This window comes from Magnolia sinica, chromosome 12 (genome assembly GCF_029962835.1).
Source record: "Magnolia sinica isolate HGM2019 chromosome 12, MsV1, whole genome shotgun sequence".
Lineage (NCBI taxonomy): Eukaryota > Viridiplantae > Streptophyta > Magnoliopsida > Magnoliales > Magnoliaceae > Magnolia > Magnolia sinica.
The window spans coordinates 3607828-3635550 of record NC_080584.1 but is presented as its reverse complement, the minus strand read 5'-3'; the positions used below and the strand labels follow the sequence as shown (position 1 = coordinate 3635550).

The 27723-nt window shown below is 40.9% G+C and overlaps 1 protein-coding gene across 2 annotated transcripts; it reads right to left on the bottom strand.

The window, feature by feature from the left end:
- Positions 1–525: 525 nt before the first annotated feature.
- On the bottom strand, positions 526–26808 carry LOC131220808 (protein LSD1). 2 transcript variants are annotated; one of them, XM_058215658.1, is made up of 8 exons: positions 26571–26808; positions 26232–26345; positions 15337–15459; positions 2445–2480; positions 1957–2066; positions 1517–1576; positions 928–999; positions 526–794 (listed from the first exon to the last, which is right to left on the bottom strand). In XM_058215658.1, the coding sequence occupies exons 2-8, from the start codon at positions 26341–26343 to the stop codon at positions 753–755; spliced, it is 555 nt and encodes a 184-aa protein (XP_058071641.1). In that variant the 5' UTR covers positions 26344–26345; positions 26571–26808; the 3' UTR covers positions 526–752. The 2 variants fall into 2 exon arrangements, with proteins under 2 accessions (XP_058071641.1, XP_058071642.1); XM_058215659.1 differs by lacking the exon at positions 2445–2480 and having other exon boundaries at positions 26571–26806.
- Positions 26809–27723: the final 915 nt, after the last annotated feature.

The following is a 27723-nucleotide window of genomic DNA, read 5'->3' as shown; positions in this document are numbered from 1 at the left end:
AGATCAACTAGGAGTTAATATGATACTCTGGCTGCATATGATGCTTGATACGCAGGCACTCAAAAATTGTACACATGATATATATTAACACTCGAATAAAAGCGACTAGATTGTGCAGCCTGCTTTCACCCAAGTGGCAATCCCGAGATCAGATTGGTTGAACCATCATGACCTCTGATTTGTGGACACTTGTTTGTGGAAACAGGACTGTTGGATTTTTTTCATATTTAACCGTCCAATAAATGTCCACCAATCTGATGGTCAGATGATGAAATAAGCTTAATTTTGGTTCACAATATATGTACACTGGGTACCATAATTTGGGCAGTTTAATTCAACCTGTATACCACGTGTGCAATTTCTAAGTAGTTTCCAGGTACCTGCGTATCACCTATCACTCTCTGCCAGAGTATCAAAGTTTTTTCTCCTCAACAAATGTGGAAGCAGTGTACATATCTTCATTGGGCACCCTACCTGAACACAACCAAGTTCAATCTTTTAATGAGACCATTCATACAAAACAAATACATCACCCTCTCTGGAATCCTTTACTTTTAGATATGAAGGGTCATCTCCGATATTCAGTTTTTCTCTGTGTAAACAGTCACCATTCCTTTGTGTTATGACAGAGTTCAACCACAGCCAAAACAGTTCTCACGCAGGCAATAATACCAGCCCTCTCTCATAATTTAAAACGATACACATACACAGAAACAATATCTTACAGCGGATCAAGACAGGAAGTCATCACGTTATTTTTTCTCAGTTGTAACTCCGACGACTACATTGCTGACCTGCATCATGCACATACAAGCATATGTTATGTCTGTTGATTTTGATTTTTTCTTTCTTTTTACTCTTTTTTCCTTCCGTAAATTTGGAGTAAGATCCAAAACAGGATTGCTAGAAATGGTGGGGGGAAATTACCAGCTTGCCACTTTCGTCGACAGTCATAGGGTTCTCAACAACAACGGTCTGGTTGTGGGCATGAGACAGTGGCTGCAACAGACAGGAAAGTACAGTAATAAGGAAACATTTGTTACAACTTCAAACAGGCCAAAACCAACAACCTTTGGAAGCAGAGTACTACATGATGCTTGGCCAGAACCACCAGGATTTTCTTTTCCAACCAGCTTTTGTACAGGTGGGGCTCACCTTTCAGTCATCCCAATTTTTAATCTGGTGGACTACCATCCACTGATGGGCAATGAACCAAAAAATCACTCCCACAGAACATGAACAGTCCCTGCCATCCTATTCTTAGCCCACAACTGAATGGTTAAAACATAAAATATATCCAGTAGTCCATATGCAATGAGAGAGTCAAATCGGACAGCTAGGATTGCCCAGTGATAGAATTTTCTGCCACATCATCCTCTGCGGCAGGGCCCACCAGATGAATATCTGGTCCCTGAAAGGGCACTCTACCCGTACTTGCGAGAACAAAGATGCCATTAATTCAGGTTTAGCATCACAGACGACCTTTTTGTGAAATCGGAAAAAGGTAAGAACATACTGCTGAAGTTGAGGGCATGGCTCCATTGGGTCTATTTACAGGAATTGGCACCCTGCTCATCTGCAAAAGAAAAGTAACCATACACAAAACAATGGTTCACAAACGCAAAACTCAATTCAGAAATCCGTAAGGCTAAGTAGCCTCGAAGGCTCGGCCGAAAATCCAAATTGACTCGACAGTCAAAACTAAAAATGCAATATGAAATGCATAAATTTTAAAAATTAAAACATCAATAAGAAAACCTAGAAACCCACAAGAATTCAATTCCACTGGACTCAATCAAGTGGTCGACTAAACCTGACTCGACGAGTCTTTTTAGTCCTTGAGAAAAATTTTACGGAAATAGGTTTCTGATCTAGTCGCTACTCAAAATTATGATGAGTTTTTACCACATGAGAGAGAACCAGAAACCAACAGAATCGTGGAAGAAACCTACTTACCCCAACATTTGTAATATAATGACATACTGCACATTTGACTGATGGTGCTCCGTATGGATACATGAGAGTTGTATGGCACTGACCACAGTTCACTTGAGCGAATTGATTGGCTGATGTGCAACAAAATACCCATGATTTTAGAGCATTGAATGAGTCAAGCAAAAATACACAAAGTTCATTCACAAACAAATGCAGATTATGAAAGAACAGCAAAGATATCCCTAGGACACTATGAGAAGATTTCAAGATGAGGAATTGCACCACTCTTTGGCCCAAGGATATGCATGTTATCATCCTTTTTCTATCTTGCACAAGCGGGACCCATGGTTCGGCCATCCGAGTCATTGATATGATGGGCACTATAGTGGATGGACAAGACCCAAAATCCTTTTCTCAATGGGACAATCCTAACCCTTAGATTGTTGGCCTACAATATACGAATAGATGGTAAAGGAAAGAAAAATGACAACGGTCTGCATTCAACTGACCTTTCAATCTGGAAGAGTTTAGGAATGGTCCTTCCACTGTGGAGGGCATAATGTCAATAGTCTGGATCACCGCAGCATTCACTTGTACAAACTAAGAACCCAGGGATACTAATTATATGGATATCCTCACATCGAGGGTCGTGTAATTCCTCTTTCAATAACTAGGAACGAACTGATGGGTGCACAGATGTTCCCTTGCTGAGCAACATAAATTCAACTCATGTGCATCTGTGTGCAACTGCCAATGCAAGGAACAAAACTACAGTATCCCATTCATTTGACAAGAACTCTTTCTATGTCTAGCACTAGAGCATACTTTTTCTTTTTTCTTTTTCTTTTTTACCTTGTTTCGAATTTGAAGAGTAAAGAGAGCGCATTTATAAACTGTAAAAAACTGTCCGATCACATGCATTCACTACAGAGAGGAAATGAAGATAATACACATACAAATGCCACGGACTGATTGGGATGTGAAAGCAGAAAGAGAAGTGCAAGAAAAAGGACAGCCAGGACTCTCGACCCAGTCAATCCATGTTATGTCCAAATTAAAAAAGAAAAAAAAATGTCGTTCAGCTGGACATTTTCACCTTTTTCTTTAGTACTACCAAAGATATGTACGATTAGCACCGTTACATGTTAGCAATCTTGTTTGGAAGCACTTGTTGATGTACATACATATTGAGTAGCAAAAACCATTGATGTAATCATACCTAGCATTTTGGGGACAACACATGCACATACCTTATTCGCATCTTACTTGAACTTGTACAGATGTGTTGTGCATTGTAAGAAAAGAATACACATGACACCTAAATTAAATATAAATAGAAGGAATAATATATTTTATAAACCCACTGACATGCATTGTATCCTCATGTTATGAGTTTCCATGACTGGGTTGTTTATCCAATCACCCCATTGTCAATGGACATACCCCAAGAATCTCCTCGACGGCAGTATATAACCCATTAGTTGGTGACCCACAACCAGATGATTAAGGAAATACATCTCCCTCCCTCCCAAACCATACAAACAACATCATCTACACGCAGCCAAGGGTCCTCATGAATGAAAAAACTGCATAGGCTCATAGCTTATGGTTTTAGAAGTTTTATGCTAAATTTTTTGTTATTTTTTAGACCTTTTTTTTGTTTTGGGAATGCATGGCATCAATCTCGTTTGCATGATATTTTCCAATACATCATAAAGTTGTATCACCTCAATCCGTGGAGATTTGAGGTGTGGGCGAACATTTCTTTGGAGTATGTTTGCCCCCCCAGCCCACGTATGTGTTATTTGCTTTGGAGTGTTGTCAGCCCCCAGCCCATACAATTTCTGGAATTTTTTTACGTTTTCCTTTCTTTTGGCTTTTTTTTTCTTCATGTACTTTTTTTTTGGGATCTTTTTTTTTGGGATCTCTCTCTCTCTCTCTCTCGGTGAAGATTTCTCCACATGTTTTTTTTGGAAATTTATATGGTCTATTGGATTTTCTCCTCCTCTAAGCATAAATTGGGTGTTTACTGTCAACGGTCCATAGAGTCTGTTTCTTACGTCAACTGTGGTGGCATTGGGCAGAAACTGTACCACAAGGAAAGGTGCATCTTTAAGTTCAAGTGATCTTTTGAGTACTATGTTGGCATTGAAGGGCTTTAGTACATATGGATAGGTGATAATCTGGGGTGACAGATTACCATAGTCAAGCTCGAAGGGGAAAATTATTTAGAGTGGTCTAAGTCTACTCGATTTTTTACAGGTGGGAGGAAGAATCTGGGTTTTCTAGACGGTAAGAACGTGAAGCCTTCATCTTGAGGATCCAAACCATGTAAACTGGGAAGCTAATAATATGATTGTAACATCTTGGTTACTCCATTCCATGAAGCCTAAGATAAATAAAACATTGGGACTTCATTGCAACATCATATTCTCAGCAGAAGAATGTGTTCCAATTGGCGCATGATATTGCCAATCCTCTGACAGGGGAAAGTCCATAGGAGCTTGTTATACGACTCTCAGGGGAATGTGACTTGAGTTGAGTCATCATAGAGCTATAAGATCACGCCATGATAAGGGGCGCAAAGTTGATATTGAGGATTAACAGATATTTGAACTACTTGCTGGCCTCAATCTTGAATATGAGACTATCGCACCCAAATCCTTAGCAGAAAGCCACTTTCATCTCTTGGAACTGTATACCCATTACTTCTGCGAGAAGAAATCGTGGAAAAGTAATGTTATCTGTGGACACTGTTACTCATATAGATCTGCTTCGGCGAGTTCATATAATAGAGGGCATAAAGCTCAGGGCTAGGAAGTGGTGGCCATTTTTAATGCCAATGAGATTGTGGTGTATGATCAAGTGGGTACAGTTGGGGTCATAATGACTTCGAACATGGTTATGGGAAACTTTCCCAATGATGAAAAAGACAAACTCTACTGTACTAAACTTAGGTGCACTCATAACGCTAAGGATACATGTTGGAAGTTGGTCTGTCCACCACCATGGAAGAGAGACTCAGCTACCACAGAAGTTGATAATGGTGATCATAATGAATTCTCATGATTTTATCTCTTCAACCGGTTTTAGCAAATCTCAAGTTGTTGAAACATCTTTATAGTGCAAGGCCCTGTTTGAAAGGCTGGATTTCCTGTAAAGAAATTGCTGCTCTAAACCGTCGCCTACCTACTCTTGAATGTGAATCCTCATCTCATCAGACTCAGCTCTAGCCAGTCAAGTATATCTACTTCCTCACATTTAGTATCTATATCCTCTATAACTCCATCCTGGATCATTAATTCTAGTGCCTCATATCATATGACCGGTACAAACTATCCATTCATCTCTAAGTCTTCATTACCTAAGCGTAATATTGTAAATATTGTTAATGGTTCTTATACTAGACTTGAGGGAACAGGAACCATTAACGTTTCCACCTCGTTGTCCTTGTTCTGTATTCTACATGTCCCATGATTGTCAATCTATTGCCTATGAGTATTATTACCAAATCACTTGACTACAATGTGGCATTCCTTCCTTCTCATTGTGACTTTCAGGATTTGGTGACAAGATGGACGATTGGAGTAGCCATGAGAGTAAAGTGTTGGCCTTATCTTCTTCGTATCAAGCAATATTGGATCAACCATCAAACTTCGTGTAGAGAGTATACAGGGAATACCAGCCAACGCACCAAAAGCTCCAAAGCTGAGGAGGAAGGACCAGTTTATCCCTATATGCAGACCCTCCCAAGAAAACCTAGGCGAGAACTCCCCGTGGACAATCCCCGCTTTGCACGGGTCCCCAAATAGCACAATCCCATGGTGGGCCCCACCTCGTGGCCATTTTGCATCTCACAGACCCCACCCTAGTGTGGAGATACGGTGCATCCTTGGAATCACACTGAGATGCCCCCGCATCAAGAGACAATCAAATAAAGAAACCAAGGTATTCAATAATGGTAACAATGGGCGCTTCCCCAGCCATGGCCCTGCTAGACAGATTTTTGGTCTCTCCTAGTTGGATTCAAAAGTTCCCCTTAGCCCGTCAAAGAGGATTACCCAAGCCAACTTCAGATCACTGCCCCATCTCTCTGGAGGTTGATGAAATTAATTGGAGCCCTAAACCCTTTCTATTTGAATTAGCTTGGCTCAAAGTAAAGGGGATCATATCCTTGGTTAGCGAGTGTGGTCCTCCTTGGTGGAGGGTAGACCGAGTTCTGTTCTTCCTAAGATAATGCATATGCTTAAAGGCAAACTCAAGCTCTGGCAACGGGAAGTTTTTAGCAAAAGAGAGATGGAGATGGCGTCTATTTTAGCTTAGATTCAGGTGTTGGACATTCAGGAGGAAGGGGGAGATCTATCAACCAATGCCTTCTCTCTAAGAGATAAGTTGACTTCAGACTACGTTGTTAGAATTAAGGAGGAAATAAAGTGGCGCCAGCGATCCAGATCTATCAGGCTCGAGGGGGATAAAAACGCACCCTTTTTTCATGCTATTGCCAGCGCTAGAGCTAGGAATAACACCATCTCCTCCATGGTTGTTAAAAGTAATCGTCTAATTAGGAAAGACAACATCACTTCTGTCATGGTTAATTTCTACGCTCAGTATCCTTGGTTAGCGAGTGGGGTCCTACTCGATGGAGAGTAGACTGAGTTTTGTTCTTTTTAAGAAAATGCAGATGCTTAAAGGCAAACTCAAGCTCTAGTATCGGGAAGTTTTAGCTAAAGAGAGATGGAGATGGCATCTATTTTAGGCTTTTAGCTCAAATTCAAGCGTTGGATATTTAGGAGGAAGGGGGAGATCTATCAGTCGATGCCTTCTCTCTCAAAGATAAGTTGACTTCGGACTATGCTATTAGAATTAAGGAGGAAATAATGTAGCGCCAACGATTTAGAGCTATCTGGCTCAAGGAGGGGGATAAAAAAACACCCCCTTTTTTCATGTTATAACTAGTGCTAGAGCTATGTATAACACAATTTCCTCCATGGTTATTAATGGTAATCGTCTAACTTGGAAAGACATTATCACTTCTGTCGTGGTTAATTTTTATGCTCAGCCTCCTTGGTTAGCGAGTGGGGTCCGACTTGGTGGAGGTTAGACTGACTTTTTGTTCTTTTTAAGAAAATGCAGATGCTTAAAGGCAAACTCAAGCTCTGGAAACGGGAAGTTTTAGCAAAATAGAGATGGACATGGAGATGGCGTCCATTTTAGCTCAGATTCAGGCATTGGACATTCAGGAGGAATGGAGAGAACTACCAGCCAATGCCTTCTCTCTTAGAGATGAGTTTACTCCGGACTATGCTGTTAGAATGAAGGATGAAATAATGTCGCACCAACGATCTAGAGCCATCTAGCTCAAGGAGGGGAATAAAAACACATCCTTTTTTTCATGCTATTGCCAACGCTAGAGCTAGGTATAACACCATTTCCTCCATGGTTGTTAACAGTAATCACCTAACTGGGAAAGACAACATCACTTCTGTCGTGGTTATTTTCTATGCTCAGTAATCGCCTAACTTATGTTCCCATCAACCTAATAGGGAGACCTTACAAGATTATTGCTAAATTGCTCAAATCTAAAATCAGACTTGTTCTCCTTAAAGTTATTTCTACATTCCAAAATGCTTTCATTTCTGGTAGACGAATCATGAATTGTGCTTTAATTGCTCATGAATGTATTGATTCCTATCATCGAGCTGGAAAACAATGTATTATCTGTAAACTTGACCTGGAAAAAGCATATGATCATGTTAATTGGAATTTTGTAGACCATATGCATTGTTGGATGGGGTTCAGGGTGAAATGGAGAGGTTGTATTTGTAACTGTGTTTACTCAAACCAGGTTTTTTGTTTTGATAAATGGATCCACTTTTGGCTCAAGGCTTCCATGGGCCTCAGGCAGGGACACCCTTAGTCCCCCTTTCTGTTTATTATTGTTGCAGAAGCCTTAAGCAGAATGTTATCCAGAGGTTGGGAAGTAGCCTTGTTCCGTGGCTTTTCTATGGAAATTTTCCTTAAGCAAATCAATCATCTTCAATTTGCTGATGATACTCTTCGATTCTATGAGACTTCTGAGACCATGGTCGACTATCTAACTATGATTGTGTGCTAGTTTGAAGTTGTCTCAAATCTCAAAGTAAATCATGCTAAGAGTAAATGTTTCGGGATCCATCTGTCTTCTCACGAAGTGGATCTCCAGGCTTCAACCTTTGGATATAAGGCGGGTTCCCTCCCATCTACTTACTTGGGTCTCTCTCTGTGTGGGAAAACTAGCTCTGCGCCTATGGGACAAGGTGTTGGAGAGGATGGGGAGGAAACTCTTCCCGTGGAAGAGTAACCTCATATCTTTGGGTGGGAGGATTATGTTGATCATGGATTCACTTTATAACCTCTCTCTTTATTTCATGTTGCTATTTAGATGTCCAAAATCTGTAATTCTGAAAATTGACAAGCTTCGTGAAACTTTCTTTGGCAAGGGGGATCCAAATCCAGGAAATTTCCACTGCTTAATTGGAACAGGGTTTGTAAACCAATGTTGGAGGGTGGGGCAAGTATAAAACGTCTCAATCTAGTTAACTTTGCGTTGCTAGGTAAGTGGAAATGGCATTTTTCCATAGACAAGGACCTTCTATGAAAGAAGGAGATAAAGGCAACATATGGGGCGGAGATGGGGGGTTGGAGGACAAAAAAGTCCTCCATCTATAGGGCCTTTGCTCTATGGACAGAAATAGTGAAAATGGCTGATGTTATATTCAAAAACTCCTTCGTAGGTAATGGTAAGAAGGTTAAATTTTGGGTTGACAGATGGTGTGGTCCTTACATTCATCCTATGAAGACCACAGACTACTTTTAGGATATGCCTGTTCTTTTTCTTAGCCATTCCATTTTGTTGTGGTCCTTACATCCAATCCTTGACAGATGGTGTGGTCCTTACATCGCATCTTTGGGCTAATGTGGTCCTTAGTGACACATACTTGATCAATGGAATGCCTTCTAGATCATGGGTGGCAAAGCATCGATTCAAATACAAACTGACAAAACCAATTTTTGGTATACCTCTCAAGGTGTTTGAGTATTTGTATTTTGTTCATGTTCCCAACAATCATCATGATAAATTGGACGCAAAATCCATTAAATGTATCTTCTTAGGTTACCCTATTTCCAAAATTTGATAGAATCACTACTCTCCACGTGCTCCTAACAAGCAGTTTGTTTCTTTGGATGTCACCTTTTTTAAGGGTGCTCTCTTCCATTCATCTCGGGGGGAGCCAGCCTATCTCTCACCAACCATAGAGGAAGTCTCTAACAATGGATAGTTTACCTCTTCCCATTCCTGATCTCATGTTCATACTTCCGTCAAATGCATCTTCTTAGGGCTTGTTTGGAATGCGGGATTAGGTGGTATTGAATTGCATTTGATAGAATCAACACCATTATTACACAATGATTACACGTCTGAAAATACCATGGTATTTTGACCATCCGATCCCGGATTTGGGATCAAAATCTTGCTTTAGGAAAAGCATTGTTTTACGTGAAACCAATGTTTGGTGGATGCTAAAATTGTAATCAACAGACCAGATTTGCCAGTCACCTATATTCATATGCAACTCGAGTGTCATGTGAAAAGGGCGCATATGGATGGATGGTGTGGATAAAACACATGCATCAACGTGGAGCCCACGAATGTAGTAGATTTTGAAATCCACTGGAAATCTCGTTGTATCTCTTGCTGGGACTAAAAGGTAAAATACCTTGATTAATCCAATCCTTCTCATCAGTGAAAGGTTTTAATCAGACCAATGGATTAGACTTCCATGATACATTTGCCCCAATTTCCTTTCTAAATCAAATGAGTGTCTTACTTTCTTTGGATGCAAACCTCTCTTGGACCTAACACTAGTTTGATGACGAAAGTGCCTTTCTCCGTAAGGATCTTCAAGAAGCTTTAGATGATGCCTCCACCAAGATTTCTTCAATCTACCGGAAATAGTACAATTGGCAAGCTCCACAAGTCTTTTTTTAAACGATTGTCTCTCCACTAGTCTATTTATAGCATAAAGCAATCACCTTGGGCATCATTTGAATGCTTTGGCAATGTCCTATTGCAATTTGGATATTGTCGAGTAGTGCATATCATATACTATATTCTTCAAGCACAGTGTCGGTTTCACTATCATAATTATCTATGTTAATGGTATTATCATTATGGGAGATGATATAGAAATTATTTAGTTGTTAAAGATGTTCCTTCGTAGGGAATTTGATATTAAAGATCTTGGCCTCTCAAATATTTCCTTTCTTAAGGTGGCCTCTCAAATATTTCTAGGGCATTGAAGTAGCTCGATTGCAAGAGGAATTGTTATTTCCCAACGAAAGGACACTGCAAAATTGTGTTCATCTATGAGCATAACAGGCAGATACTCCAATGGGGCAGAATCATCATCTTCAGCTTAGCAGTAGTTAGTTATTGTCCAATGCAAAAGATTGTTTCAGCGGTTAGTTAGCTAGCTCATAATCTTGACGTCACCCATGGTCATCATGGTAAGCCCGTTTATGCATGCAAAGCGTAATATCACTTGGATGCCATCTATCGTATGTTAAAGTTTCTAAAACAGTGTCCTGGTCGAGGAATCCTTTAATCTAAGCATGACCATAATTGTGTCGAGGCCTATATGGAAGCTTTCTATGGGTTATTATACTTGGGTGAGTGGAAATATGATTACATGAAACAACCTATTGTAGCTCATTGTAGTGCTCATTCTCATGCTATGGCTCAGGGGGTGTGTGAACTTCTTTAGTTGAAGACCTTTTTAATTTAGCTCAGGCCTGATCATTCATGTGTCCAATCCAAGGTGTTCAATAACAGTAATAGTGGCCATACTGACCAACTTTATGCCGTCACAACACGGCCCCTAAATGGCCATTATGGCCTTGTAACGGTTGATTACTTTTTAAAGGAAAAAAATGTGTTGGGCTTTTATAAGCCCATAACAATTGTTACAGCCATTATAGGCCTATTAACAGCCATTTTATTTTCAAATTGGGCATTACCACCCTATATCGCATAACAAGCATCTTTCAAAAAAAAAAAATCGCGTGTAACAGATGTTTGTTTTGAAAGGTGACGATTTCATTAGAAAAGAAAAAACAGAAAAACAGAAACAAAGAAGATCCGCTGAGATAGCAGATCGAACTAAAAACCTAGAAAAAGAGAATCTCTATCCTTGAGAGAAGCAACATGAGAGGCCCATTCAATTAAGGCTCTTTTAGCCTTAGACAGCACAAAATCAGCAGAATTAGCCGAGTCCCGAAAACAGCGACTGTTTCGCTCTTCCCAAACAAACCACCAGACTGCGAGTAGAGCCATCCTCTAGAGCTTATTTTTAGATTTTCCTATTTGCACACCATGCCACGATAAGAGCAAAGAATCGGTCTTCTCCAGCAGGCACCAACTGACATGGAAAGAGCGAAATAAGCCCGCCCAAACAGAGTAAATGAAAGGGCAGTTGACAAGAAGATGATCGACCATTTCTTCTTCCCGCATGCAGCAAAGACAAATGTTTGGGATGATCATCCCTCTTCTCCTAAGGCCATCAGTGGTGAGGATCTTCTTTCTACCAGCGAGCCAACCGAAAGCCACTATCCTAGGAGGAGCGGCATATTTCCACAGAAATGGGGCGGGGCTGGGCTGAGATGGGGGACTGTTGGCCGTAAGGAAGCTATACAAAGATCTGACAAAAAAAGATCCAGTCTTATCATGTTTCCATAACAATCTGTCAGAAGCAGAAGGAGAAGGCAGGATGGCTGATATGCATCCCAACAATTCGGCAAATTCGGCAATTTCCCAGTCGAGAAGATTTGTTCTGCAACTAACACTCCAGACAGGCTTGCCACTAATTACCTCGTAGCAGTCAGATACAAAGGCAGATTTATCTGGGGCGAGAGAGAAAATATTTGGGAAACGAACCCTAAGAGGGTCGTCTCCTGTCCAAATATCTTCCCAGAAGCGAATGTTTGCCCATTGCCAAGGTCGAAGCCAATACCTCTAAGCACCTCCTTTTTCAACTTAAGGATGTCCTTGCAAATGGGGGACGCCTTGTATGAGGAAGACTCCTTGGTCCACCAACCGCCAACAGATTCCCCATATTTGAGCTTAATGACGGAGTTCCAAAAACTCCCAACTTCTGCTCCCAATCGCCAGATCCACCTTCCCATCAACATGCGATTCATGTCTTTGAGAATTCTAATCCCAACGACAGACCTTCCACTTAAGCAAGTGGAATTTCTGCTTAACCTCCCTTCCTTGCCATAGAAAATCACGCCTTAGTCTTTCTAAAGAGGCTAGCACCGCACTCGAGCATTTGAGAAGAGACATGAAATAAATCGAAAGGTTGGATAGAGAGGCTTTAATCAGGGTGATGCGCCCGCCTAAGGATAGATATCGGCATTTCCATCTAGCTAAGAGCTTCTCGTATCTGGAAGTGACTTTCTCCCACATCCTATTGGGGGGCTTGCCAACGCAGAGGGGGGACCAACAAAGGAAGTTGGGAAAGTAGATGCAGTGCAACCGACGATGGACGCCATACCCGCAATCTCGTTGCTACCCATATTGATGCCGAATAGCTTGGATTTCGCTAGATTAACTCGCAGCCCTAAAACTGCTTCGAAACATCGGATAGCGGTCCGAAAGTTTTCTACCTTTTTGGTACTAGCTTCTGAAAAAATAAGGGAATCGTCCGCATATTGGATGTGAGAAATCGGGTCGCGCATGCCTTGGATAGAAATCCTGCAAAGAACATCTTCGACCTGACCTTTTTGCAGCATTCTGGACAAAGCCTCCATCACGATGAGAAACAAAAAAGGGGATAACGGATCACCTTGCCTAAGACCCCTCGAACTCTTGAATAAGCCTTTTGGGGATCCGTTTAGAAGGACGGAGAAACGAGCGGACCCGATGCATTCCTCCATCCAGCCTCTCCACTTCTTCCCGAACCCCATCCGATTCAAGAGATATTGAAGGAAAGCCTAGTCCACGTGGTCATAGGCCTTTTCGATATCCAGCTTGCAGACGATATACTTCTATCCTGATTTGGAGGCGGAGTCCAGCCATTCGTTTGTGATAAGGGCTGCATCCACAATCTGCCTGCCAGCAATGAAGGCATTTTGGTTGCCAAAGATGATGTTTCCGATCACTCTACTTAGACGAGTAGCCAAGACTTTAGCTAAAATTTTGTAGGGAGCTCCCAGGAGACTGATTGGCCTAAATTCTTTGAGGGACACTGCCCCTGGTACCTTGGGAATAAGAGCAATGAAGGAGGCCCCCAGGCTATGGGATAACCTGCCTCTGTCGTGAAACTTGGCAAAGAAATCCAGCACATCGCTTTGGACCACCTCCCAAAAATGTTGGAAGAAAAGGATGGGGAAGTCGTCTAGGCCAGGAGCCTTATCCCCAGCCATAGAGGCTAGAGCGCGACTGACCTCCTCGACAGTTAAGGGGGCCTCGAGAAGTTCAGCGTCAGCGACTGAAAGCCTCTCAAAGAAAAGATTATCAAGAGATGGTCTGCGCCGATCGTCACTCTTGAGAAGGGCCGAGAAATAACTGACTGTTTCGTCGGCGATCCTGGAGTTTTCTTCAATCCGGGTTCCGTTAACCAGAAGGCTACTGATCTTGTTGTTCCTGGCGTGCATGCTTGCAATACTGTGGAAGAACCTGGTATTTCGGTCCCTTCTTTTAGCCAGCTATCTCTGGCCTTCTGCTTCCACGAGATTTCCTTTTGTGACGCCCTGCTTGCCAAATCTTGAATAATCTGAATTCTTCTAGCCATAATGTTTGTAGTCATGGGAACCCCTTCAACCTGGACATCGATACTATGCAATTCAGCAAGGAAAGAGTCAGCTTCCTGCTCTCTGCGTCGGAATTCTTTGAGACTCCATTCTGTCAGCGCAGCCTTCAACCGTTTCAGTTTGGAATTGAGCTTGAACCTGGCATAACCTTCGACCAAGAATGTTGACCACCAGTCCGCGACCATCTTCTTAAAGCCATTTATCTTTAACCACGAGCATTCGAACCGAAAAGGCTTGGGACCCCAGTTCTGTTCCTCCACATCCAGGGGAATGGGGCAGTGGTCTAACAGATGTCACGGCCATAACAGAACCTTTTTTTAATACAATGGCCTATTCCGACGAGGCGATGATGTTTCATTGCAACATTTTGGACACCATTCATATATTCTCCAATCCGGTATACCATAAATATACAAAGCACATCAAAGTTCACTTCATAAAAAGGTGACTTCTAAGGTGGTTCGCATGTCCCGTTAAAAATCTGACGATTGGCTTAACAACTTTTTTACCAAGGGCATCAATCGTCATCAACTCCACAACACATGTCACAAGCTAACCATGATTGACATTCATACTCCAGCTTGACGAGGAGCATATAGATATACATGATATGTATTAATGTGTGCATGGGTTCTATGTAGTCATGTGGAGTACCATATACTCATTTATTAATTGCCCTCATCCTCTCTCATTTCTTCTTTCTACCACCACAACAAGGAAACTGTGAAAAATCACACTGAAAACCCTCTAAAATCTCATGGCATCGCCCACCTTAGTTTTGGATAGCCTGAATTTTGGGAGGACAGCATGTAACACGCATTTCAAAATGAGGGATCTTGAACATTCACATTTTGAATTGCTGTGACATTGATTTGGTGGTTTATTAGAAATATGTACGAATCTGACTCCTAGTCCAGCCCCTGAGAGAAGGACCAGAGTTAATTAATAGGGCTGAATCTGTCTGGGTGAGCAGCCAAATACTCAAACCCCCATGCCAGCCTGGTCCACTTGCCTGCCTACAACAGCAACATTGCAACACAATATCACCACCACCACTATGTCGACAGTACATGCAATACTACAATGATTATTGTCATCAGACATTGTTTTCAATTACTTGTAGCTGTATCCTGAATTTTCGCACCCTTCAGTGATCTTCGTAATGTCTCATATCCTAATATGGCTACTGAGCTTACACTTTTTTTTCTTTTGAAGAGTATCCTGATTATTGCTACTAAGCTTACACATCAACAACATCAGTGAGAAAAAAGGACTCTTTTAGTGAGTTTCACCATTACAAAGAAACACAAAACTAAAGCCTTTGAGCACCACCAGCACAATTAGAGGCAGTTATCCAGAAGAAAATCCTCACACAGTTTCAAATTGCAAATTAGAATACATACAGCACTACTACATCATAGTAACAAGAGGATGAAGGATGATAACACAACCAGCATACAATCACAACTGGGTGTAATTGCAATGGAACACTTAAATTATTCATGTCAATATTACTTTCATGTGCTTCACACAAATTTGCAGAAAATATACCTGCTCTTGCAAGATTAATAATCTGACAGCAGGAGCATCTCACACTTGTTGCACCGCGAGTATACATTAGCAATGTCCTGCAACCTCCACATACTAGCTGGGCCATATGGCCCATATCCACTCCTGCACAAGACATAACTCAAGCATTATATATTGTACGAAGCCTCTGATAGAAGATCTATAAGCCATCATAAAAATAAATAGAACATTAAGCTGTTGAATAAAAACTTAATTGGTTTCAGAACCACATTTAAAAAGAATGGTCAAAATGTGTGCAACTACGAGCATGACAACCTTAATCAGTTAGAAGATGCAGACAGATTGTATACTTCTGCATGGCAATAAATGTGTAGCACAAACAAATTGCATCTCCTGCATACTCTGATAGTAAAACATCAATTCAATCAAAGGTCATCTTCAGAAGGTTGCTAACAGCATTCCTAAGGTTGGATCTTATCAGGTTTCAAGTCACATTTACAAAAGATGGACTTCATGAGAAGGCCAAGACATGTCCTGCATCCCATGATTTTCAAAGAGATTCTGAAATACAGACAAGCACCCAGTGGATATATTTTAGTAAACAACAATAGAGTCACCTCAATGATTATTGAGACCAGAATGCCAGATAATAAGCTGAAGTGCAGAAATTGGAGTTGGTTTTTCTGACTGTATCTGAAAATTTGAAAGTCTGCTTCTACCTCATCGAATTAATTAGCTTCCACGAAGCTTTGGCACCTTCCAGTGGTGCAAAGTAAACCTCCATTGACTTCAAGATCTATGTTGGAAGAACCATATGGTCCAACTAAATTCATTATCTTCTATCAAGAGTAAAACTAAGTTTTGAGAATGTAGTGCCGAGAGCCTGAGATTTTTATATTTAATGATACGAGCAGAATTAAAGTGGGTTGTTGACTGCAGATGATGATGAAGTTGTGAATCACAATGCTTCAGAAAACTGTATAACACCTAGAGGCATTAGCTGTGGCACTTCAGTAAACTCTCATCCCCAACATGTCGATATAATATTTTACTCTGAGGCTACCCTGAATTTTCAATGAAATGATGCATTCCATCCCCAGGGGCCAGGGGTTGATGTATTAATCAGCAGTTAGACAGAAAAACTCGTAGAAAGGTCTCCCTCAATTTCCTTGTGTAGCAGAAACAGAGAAAAGCATGCACTGCGTTTACTAGAAGACGGTTTGGTGTGATAGTCAAACGGTGAGTGGGGCCTGGGAGGGAGTTAAGATTTAAGAATCGATTTTGCCCTCCTACAGATATGGTATCGGATGATCAAAAATGTCAATGTAAAATTCTTGTATGAGATCCTTCAGGCTAGGAATAAAAAGCAGAGATAGTTGCCCGATGCACCAGAAGCGGTGGCGCAGCTCTGCTGTGGAAGCTCCATAGACGAGAGAAAAGAGGGAAGATAAATGGAAAGAGGTTCAAACACACCCACATAGACCAAACTCCCCCGCCCAAAATCAAGATTATTATTGGTGTTGGTCACTGGGGTTTTGTCGAAGCTGATCGAGTGTGAAGATCTTTTTTGACATCACCGTTGGATGAAAAACTTGGACCCGACAAGTAGCTGCTAGGAGAGACCTCTACCCATTCTAATGTCAAGACTCAAAATGAAGATCCTGAAATAAACTCACCTTGAGGATCCAATTCCAAGAGCTCCAATTTCTACACTAGTGTTTTTTTTCAAGGTCCAATTTGTACTAAGACTGTTCCTAGATGCATAAACCTCATCTTGGACCATAATCTTCCAAAATAACGTTCTCCAAACTGTTACATGTTCTTCCACAGATTTTTTTTTATTCCTAATAGGCTGAAGCTGCAACTTTACAAGTATGAAACCAAAACAGATTTACAAATCTCGCCAGCATTCCGGCGGATTAGACATGAGTTTTGGTGCTTGCACCCACTCCAAGACAAAGGATTTAGCCCTTCGGTAGACCTCTCAAGCCTGCCCCTTACGATTCTTAAAATATCAATCATTCCTCTCAAACCATAGAGCCCAAAGACCTGCTAACAAGCATAAGTGCCAAATTTTACTTCCTATCTTTCCCATGCCCCCACCATACCACATCAAAAATTTTCGTCCACAGATTGTTGTGAGACATTTTCCAAGAAATGCAACATTCTTACTTAATGTTCCACCAACTCTTGCTCTTGCACCAATATATATTGGGCTTGCAAACCTCCTGCCACTCAATCAAATGACAACAGTTATCCACCACCTACCTTCCCAAAAGTCCCTTTGGATCTTATAACATATCATAATACATGTTGCATCATCATCATCTAAGCCTTTAAGCCTTATCCCAGTTAGTTGGGGTCAGCTACATGAATCATGTTCCGGCATTCCACTATCAAGGGCCATATCTTCAATTAGACCATAGGTCATCAAGTCTTTTCTTACTATCTCCTCCCACGTCCTCTTGGGCCTTCCCCTTTCCCTTTTAGAGCCTTCAAGTTGTATCAACTATCTAGTGCGGTTCATGATCTCCACTGCACATGACTAAACCATCCAAGTCTACTTCAATTTATTACCTCTTGGTGCTACTCCTAAATTCACTCAAACACATTCATTTCTAATTCTATCTATCCTTGTCTTGCCACTCATCCATCTCAACATCCTCATTTCAGCTACACTCATCCTATGAGCATGTTGTGCCTTAACTGCCCAACATTCTGTCACTAGTCTTATGGCTATCCTTAAGGGTGGCAATGGCCAAGTAGCCTACCCAATCCCACGTGCCCGACCCAGCTATGGACCAAGCTTGGACCCACTAGCTTGACCCATGGGTCGTCTTGGGCATCGCAAGTATGGCGCAATTAATTTTTGGGTCGAGCTATGCTCAAGTCATTTTAGCTCGACCTGACCCAGCCCAACCTGGCCCGACCTTACCCAACTTTATACATATGTGTATGATATCCCACGAATATGCCATTCCAATCCTCAGTTACACAATTCATCCATCTTGAATATAGACCATTGATTTCATTCCTCTAAAATGTCTACTTCTATGTGCACGTGAGCCCATTCAAGTCGGGTCAGACCCAGTTACAACCAATTCTTTTCAAGCTCGGGCTTGGGCCTACTATGTTAGGCCGATGTTAGGCTTGGGTCAGGCCCAAGCCTCAGATCGTAAATGTCGAGCTGGACCCAGGCCTAGCCTGGCCTATTGCTTAGAAAATCTTACTTTCAGTTTGAGTGGTATGATGTAGGCCCACAGCCCGCTAGGCCCATTGTAGGACCCGCCAATAACATAGGCCCAACATGTGTTGATTTTGGGCTGATTATTTACAAATTTGGAGATTATAATTTACTATTTTTGGAAGATATGGGCTAGATTTAGGGATTTGATTGCTTTCTATATTTGTTTCTCTTTATACTTTTGTCATATGAAGAAAGATTAGATTAGGATGCAATAAAATTGTGATTGATTCTCTTAGTTGTAGAAATTTCAATCAAGGTCTTTAGGATCTATAAAAAGGGATAGTGGCATACGAGTTGGTAGATTCGAATATTTTTTTTCTAAATGTGATTTTTCTTTAAGCTTTGTAAGAGAAAAGATTGATATCAATAAAAGTTCTCTCCCTCTCTACTCCAGTACTCTTGTGAGTCTCATTGAATCGATAACTGGGTTACACCATTTTGGTATCAGAGCGAGTTGTCTTTGAGAATTTTTTACCCTACGGTGACACGGGAAGGGTTTGTGCAACTCATTTGATCCGCACACTCACAGAGCGAGTAAATCAACTCACGCATGTAATAGGCGACCTCACTAATCAAGTTGGGGAGCTCCAACGTGGAGGGAATTCGGAAACCAAAATTGGAGCACGTAGACACATAGGAGGAGGCCCCCACCAAGGTCCTAAATAACTACGGGTGGCCCTGGTTTAAGAAGACATCAATGATCGGATCATTCGATTATTGGAACATGATAGAGAGCCCAGAATTAAGGTAGAAATTCCGGAATTCCATGGTCGGTTGCATATTGACGACTTCATTGATTGGCTAAGCAAGGTGGAAAAAGTGTTCGAATACAAGGAAATCGTGGATGATCGGAAGGTGAAGCTAGTAGCTGTGAAGTTTTCTGGTCACGGGTTACCATGGTGGGATGATCTCCAAGTTGAACAAATCCGTCAAGGTAATGAGTAAATAAACTCTTAGGAAAAGATAAAAAAAGAAGTTAAAAGGGAAGTTCTTACCAGCGGACTTACACTCGTGACCTCTATCAAAGATGTCACAATTTACTTCAAGGGAAACAAGTCAGTAAATGAATACATTGAGGAGTTCCATACCTTGACATCATAGCAGGGTTTCGTGAGTATGAAAACCAAAAGAATTAAAGATATATTAATGGTCTTAACCCATTAACCCAAATATCTGAAATGAATTGGCTTTCAAAGATGTTTTTAAAATATCCGATGCATACACACTTGCGTTGAAAGCCAATGAGATAATTAATTGGGGACTTGGGAGACGATTTGGTGCCCCACAGGGGTCATCATCAACAACGGGATAACATGCTAACTTCCCACGTAAGGTAGCCACAGGGCTTCCCATAGGCCAAGGGACAATCGGCCAACATCTAATAATAAAGCCAAGCCCCAACCTGGGGGAGGTGGTTATGGACGAGGAGCTAATGCACCCAAAATGGGACAAAGCAACACTCCTTTCATGTGCTTTAAGTGTGGACAACTGAGACAGTGTTCATTTCATTGTCCTGAACATCAGTCCACAATTAAAGTAAATTTGGTTGAGAAAGGAGAATGCGTTGAAGACACTTTCGACTGCATGCACAACAAAATTGAAGAGGACGCAGAATATGAAGACCATGCATATGAAGATGAGGTGCCTATTGGGGAAGATGCAGCAGATGTGTATGGTGATAGGGGAGAGTTGTTAGTTATCCAACAGACTATGCTATCAGTGCCTTGAATGGTCGATGAGGGGCGATGGTTGCGACACAATATCTTTCGCACCACATGTACTTATGGTGGAAAGATATGCACCATTTTAGTAGACGGAGGGAGCAGTGAGAACATTATCTCACGAGAATTTGTGAACAAATTAAAACTCAAAGAACATAAGCATCCGCGACCATATCAAATTCGTTGGTTCAAGAAAGGGGAAGAAGTTTCTGTTAACTCCAGGTGCTTAGTTTCCTTATCTATTGGATCTAAGTACAAGGATAATGTGTGGTGTGATGTGGTCCCCATTGATGCATGCCACATTTTGTTAGGGAGATCGTGGTTGTGGGATCGAGATATAGTGCACATGACTCGGACCAACACATCTTCTTTCGTAAAGGATGGTGCTAATATCACATTGCATTCTATGAAAAATCTTCCAACACCCAAACCCAATAAAGAAGAGGGTCAAAAATCACTCAATGTGCAGAAATTTGAAGAGGAATGCAAGGAGACTGGCATCATCTATGTCTTGGTTGCTAAAGAAGACACGAAGCAAACACATGTTCCGCCTCCTACACAGGAGTTTCTTCATGAATATAAAGACTTGGTGCCCGAAGAACTCTCGGCTAGACGACCTCCAATGAGGAACATTCAGCATCACATTGATTTAGTGTCAGGTTCAAGTCCACCAAACCTTGCGCGCTACCGAATGAACATGCCGAGCTCCACCGACAGGTTATTAAGTTACTACAGAAGGGTTTAATTCAAGAAAGCATGTCACCGTGTGCTGTTTATGCATTACTAATCCCTAAGAAAGATGGATCCTGGAGGATGTGCATGAATAGTCGTGCAATCAACCAAATTACTATCAAGTACCGGTTTCATATTCCTCGCTTGGACAATATGCTAGACATGTTGCATGGAGCAAAGGTCTTTTCAAAGATTGACCTGCAAAATGGATATCATCATATACGTATTCAGCCCAGGGACGAGTGGAAGACCGCATTTAAGACTTGAGATGGATTGTATGAGTGGCTCGTCATGCCATTCAGCCCTTCAAATGCGCCAAGTACTTTCATGAGGCTGATGACAAAGGTACTCTGCCCTTTCATGGGAAAGTTCTTAGTTGTATATTTTGATGATATTCTTATTTTGTCATGATGCCTCTATTCATCTTGATCATTTACAACAAATATTTGATGTACTACAACGGGAGTCACTATTTGTTAGCTTAAAAAAGTGCTCCTTCCTTGTCGATAGTGTTGTGTTTTTGGGTTATATTGTGTCTGCAGAAAAAATCAAGGTTGATCAAGAGAAAATCAAGGCCATTGCAGACTAGCCCACCCCACAAACCCTCTCAGAGGTTCGTTCTTTCCACGGCTTAATGACATTTTACTGGAGATTTATCTGGAATTTCAGCACCATCATCGCACCTGTCATTGATTGCATGTGAGGAGGCAAGTTCGAGTGGGACTAAAACAACAACTCAAAGCTTTGGTGCCATAAAAAAGAAGATGACAGAAACTCCAACTCTTGCACTTTTAGACTTTAATAAAGTATTTGAAGTATGAAGGGACGCTTCAAATGTTGGCATTGGCGCGGTGTTGAGTCAGGAATAAAAATTAATCCCTTTCTTTAGCGAGAAGCTTAATGATGCACGGAAGAACTACTACACCTATGATCTCGAGTTTTATGCAGTGGTCCAGGCTCTACGACATGGAGACATTACTTGATTAATCGGAAGTTCATTCTATACTCGGACGATGAGGTGTTGAGATATCTCAACTCCGAAAAGAAGCTGAGTAATCGTCATGCAAAGCGGCTTTCCTACAAGAATATACCTTCCTTTTGTGTCATAAAGTTGAAAACCAGAACAAAGCATCGGATGCTTTGAGTAGGAGAGTGGTTTTGCTTGGAACTCTCGCCGTGGAGGTCGTTGGATTTGAGGCATTAAAAGAACAATAGAAAGACGACCCAATTTTTGGCAAAGTAATTGACAGATGCGAGGATGGTCAAGATCCAAAGTGTGAATTCATCTCACACAATGGATATCTATTCAAGGGTTCTCGCGTATGCATCCCCAAAGGATAGATGCGAAAAGATCCTAACTGAGATGCACGGAGGAGTGGGTGGACACTTCAGAAGGAATAAAACATTGGCCATGGTGGAGGAAAAATACTATTGGCCGCATATGGGGCGTGACATTGAACAGTTTGTAGCACAATGTCGCCGATGCTAAGTTTCCAAAGGTCATGTGCAAAATACCGGCCTCTATACACCATTTCCCATTCAAGTCACGCCTTGGGAGGATATTTCTATGAATTTCATTCTAGGTCTTCCTAAGACATAAAGGGGAGCATATTCGATTTTCATTGTGGTGGATCGTTTTTCGAAGATGACCCACTTCATTCCATACAAAAAGACGATGGATGCTACGCATATTGCCAACGTATTTTTCAAAGAAATTGTGCGGCTTCACAGGGTACCGAAGACAATAACCTCAAATCGTGATTCGAAGTTTGTGGGCCACTTCTGGCGCACTTTATGGAAGTGCTTGGGTATGAAGTTTCAATTCTCTAGCGCATATCATCCTCAAACAGACGGCCAAACCGAGGTAGTCAACAGAAGCCTTGGTAATCTCTTGAGGAGTATCGTAGGCAACAACGTATCTCAGTGGGACTTGGCTTTATCTCAACCGAGTTTGCCTACAACAACTCAATGAATCGCACTACCAGAAAATCTCTGTTTGAGATCATAAATGGGAAAAGTCCACATCATGTACTTGACTTTTACCATTACCGGTGCAAGATCAAGTGAGCGAAGATATTGATGCTTTCGCCAAGCACATCCAAGACTTGTAAGTTCAAATAAAGATGAAGATTGAAGACAACAATACCAAGTACTAAGAAGTTGCGAATGAACATCGGTGTGAAAAGATATATAACAAAGGTAACTTAGTTATGGTCTATCTCCGCAAAGAAAGGTTTTCGAGGAGAACTTATAATAAGCTAAAGTCTAAGGAGATTGGTCCATGCTGAGTTAAAAGGAAGTTGGGTAACAATGCCTACGAAATCGAGTTGCCAGATAACTTAGATATCTCATCAACTTCCAATGTGGCAAACTTATTCAAGTACCGTGGTGAGGCATCTGACGTGCAAAATGAAGCCATTATCAATATGGATAAACAACTCCCAAAGAAAAAGAAGAAAAAAGTTGAACAAGTGTGGCAAATGAAGAGTGAAGACTACTAACACTCAACGGGGCCAATACAGGCAATACTTGGTGAAATGGAAGAACAAGCCCTATTATGAATGCACATGGATCGCAGGTGATGAATTGAAAGGATTGGATCTGGACCTCTACTACTTGTATGAAGCGTCTAACTTGTCAAAGTCGAGTTCTTTCCAACCCAAGGGGAATTGATATAGGCCCATTGTAGGACCCACCGAAAACGTAGGCCCATAGCCCACCGTGGGCCCAACATGTGCTGATTTTGGACTGATTATTTACAGATTTGGATATTATAATTTACTATTTTTGAAAGATATGAGCTAGATTTAGGTATTTGATTAAAGATATGGGCTAGATTTAGGGATTTGATTGCTTTCTATGTTTGCTTTTCTTTATACTTTTGCCATATGAAGAACGATTAGATTAAGGTGCAATAAATTATGATTGATTCTCTTAGTTGTAGAGATTTCAATAAAGGATTTCTTTAGGATCTTTAAAAGGAGGTAGTGGTGTAGGAGTTGGTAGATTCGAATATTTTTTCTAAGTGTGGTTTTTCTTTAAACTTTGTAAGAGGAAAGATTGATATCAATAAAAGTTCTCTCTCTCTCTACTCCATTATTCTTGTAAATTTTCTTTTTAGAATTTCTTTGCAATTAGGGTATCAAGATCTCATTGATTCAATAACTGGGTTGCACCATGGTACACGATGATCACAAAAAACTTCGCAAATCTCCATTTCTTCCACCCTGTTTGAATTCTCAATACCTTCACTCGTAAATTATTGACCAATATATCAAAAATGGACATTCTGGGAAACTTCTTGGTCAACAATCTTAACTAATTTCTCATTACCACTCCTATTGTTACAAAAACTACACTCCATATACTCTATTTTAGTCCGACTAATTTTAAATCCTCTAGATTCTAAAGCACCCCTCCATAACTCTAGCTCTGTGTCGCACCCACTGTTCTCTTGTCAATCAAAACTATGCCATCTACAAACAACACGCGCCATGGAATATCTTCCTACAAGTGCCTCATCAACTCGTCCATAACCAATGCAAAGAGGTACAAAGCTCAATGCTGACCCTTAATGCATTGGGAACTCACTTGTCTCTCCACTAGTAGACCTCACATTTGGGAAAATGGGAAGAAGTTGTAAAACATCAGAATCTGTCATTTTCTTTTGTGTGTGTGTTTAACATGTATTCAATGGTATCAGACCAATCTTTGATAAAAATGTGGTCGGTCAGCTTGACCTGCTAAAAGTCGACCAAATAGTCCTAATTGGACACAAATCAAGCATGATTTGGGGGATTACGGCCCGTTACAAAGTAACACAACATATGGAAAAAAAAAAAACATAAGTGATGGTTTACCCCTTCTTTTGATATTTCCAAAAACAGTGCATTCTGCTTCACTTCATCGAATCCCACTCAAGATATGTTTTGATCCTGGGCATCCCCATATTCGACAAGAAGTTTCCTTAAGGCTTGGCATGGCCCAAGGTTGAACAAAATAAGGACCAAGTTATGGAGAATGTCCATTCTCGCCGTATGGTGGACTGTTTGGGAGGAAAGAAATGAAAGATGCTTCAATGGGACTGCTAATTCGTCGGATTTTGTTGCTTCTAGAGCTAGGCGGCTAGTAGTAGAATGGGCAATTTATGTTGATAAACTTAAGGGCTGTAATCTGATCTTTTTAGGAGCTTAGCTGCCCCACCACCTCGGCGGTGCAGTTTTCTCCCTGTACTTTTTGGCTATCTTAATATATTTTGTGACCCTTCAAAAAAAAAAAAAAAAAAAAATAGTTTTTAAGCTTTATTCATGGTTGAAATGAAGAAAGAAGCAAAAAAAATGAAGAGAATTTTTTAAAATAAAAATCCCAAAAGTGGGCGTTTATGGCTGTGTCAGCCTGTATAGTCCACAGTGGCGCTGTATTGTTGTCGGTACAGGACATATAGCCTGTATCAACTGATGTGGCACGTTCTTTTCTTAACAGATGGGTTCACCCTGTACAACATAATGGGGTGGCCGATATGATTAAAATACAGTCTGTGTCGTATCTCTAAAAAACTAAAAAAGAAAAAATATAGGCTGTGTCATAACTGATATTTAAAACCACACATATGAGTAATTCAAATCAAACTGTAAAAATTATGGGTCCCTGTCTTGATGCATGATGAGGAAAATTAGGCTTATTTTACTATCTGACCATCAGATCAGTGACATAAATTGGATGGTTAAAAATGAAAAAATCCAGTGGTCCTACTCGATAAACAAGCTTCCATGAGTCATAGGTTAGGGCGGTTCAACAATTATGATTTTGAGCCTGTTACTTAGGGAGAGTAGGTTCCACAATTTAGCCGGTTTAATTTGAGTCAATGTATACCACTCTTACAATTTCTTAGCACCTGCATATCAAGCATCTCATTCTGCCAGAGTATCAAGTAAATCCCCTCCAACCTACAAGGTAGCATATGCATACATAAATCTTGCTAACATTTTCAGACAGACACTTCCCCACTTCCGCACCGTAATATGGTGCTACCTCATTTTCACGCTTCGTGCAACCATATACATAACTAAATGGAAATGCACGGGAATGCAAGCGATAAAGTACATGAAAGATTTTTTATCGTCGAATGACATGCATACGATATGGAACATCCCCCATTTTTTCTTTTTTCAAACATTAAAATGGCAAGAAAGGAAAGAAGAGAGAGAGGGAAATACCACCAGGTGGGACTGAGGTTATTGTACTGCATACTGCACAACAAACGTTCGTGGCTCCTCTAGGGTAAAGAAGCATGCTCCTACACCCATTGCAGACGAGATGGCTCTGCATACCTGCAATTCCAGTTCTCAGTTAAGGACGATTTCGAACGTTGGACAGATAGAAACATGATAAAACCAACGAATTTCAAATATAAAAATTTGTAGATTACATAAGCCACTTTAATTCTAAAAATAATAATAATAAGAAGAAGAAGAATAAGAAGAAATCAAGATCAACGAAGATGAAATTCCACAATCTGACTCGAATATGAATTCGACGGATTTTTTTCATTTTACCTCTAAAAGATCACAAGAGATTCGAATCGACAGGAAATTCGTTGGAATTGGGAGGTTTCCCTGGCAATCTGGGGAGATTCGTTGCTCGAGATTTGATAATTCTCGATGTGGATTTGAGAAATCCTCTCTCTCTCTCTGTGGAAACCCTAGAAATGGGATTTTTGTCCAATTTCTGAGTTTTCGGAACGAAAGAGAAGAGAGGCTTTGAAGGCTTCAAAGTAAGAAAAAACAAAAAAAAATACGTTTTGAGAAAGCAGCCTGGTTTGAAGGTAGAAAAGAGTCTGTTTACCTCTGTCGCGACTGAGAATCATTCGTGTGTGTCGCGCCCACTGGGGCCCACATGCTTAGTATTCCAACGATCGTAACCGCCCATATTCACATTTCTACAATTAAAAAAATATATTTTATATTAATAATTATTATTTTAGGATCATATACTTTTTTTTTCATAGTGGAACGAGAGCCATTGAAAATTTTATTTTCGCTGTCCTAAGTTTGTCTGCAGATAGTGACTGTCTCAATCATCCGTTCATATAAATTTCTCAAATGCCTCATAACTATAAAATTCACACCATGGACGGCTCCGATCATTAGACTTCCCAGTATGTGGACCCCACTGATCGGTGACAGACGCTTGAATCTTAGTCGCGAAGATGCGAAACGAAGGAACCCAGAAGCGAAATATAAATCTAGAAGGTTTAATGAGCTGGATTATCTTATCCTGCGTCAGACTCATGTGTTAGTTTTGCACCGGTTAAGAAATAGTGGTGCCTTTTCTACATACACGTGGCATATTTTTTAGGCAATCCAGACCGTCCATATCTTTGAAAAAACTATGGATGGAGTACGAACAAAATTTTAACAGAGAGATAATCTTAACTGTCTAATTTTTTTCTTTTTTTACTGGACCACTCACTTTTTTATTTTTAACCATTCATTTGGTAGACTTTGATTGGACGGTTAGGACTGCCTTGGTCAGTGTAGTTTTAAAGATATGCCTCACTTAAAAAGGAACCAACAATTTGAATGGTCTGGATTGCTGTACCGGTACCACCATGTGATGCACAGGGAACCAGATTGGGTGGTGAACCCAACAACAACGGGACGGCTTCAGTGGATCCCCGTATCCACCGAGGTGGGTGTGACCCCTACT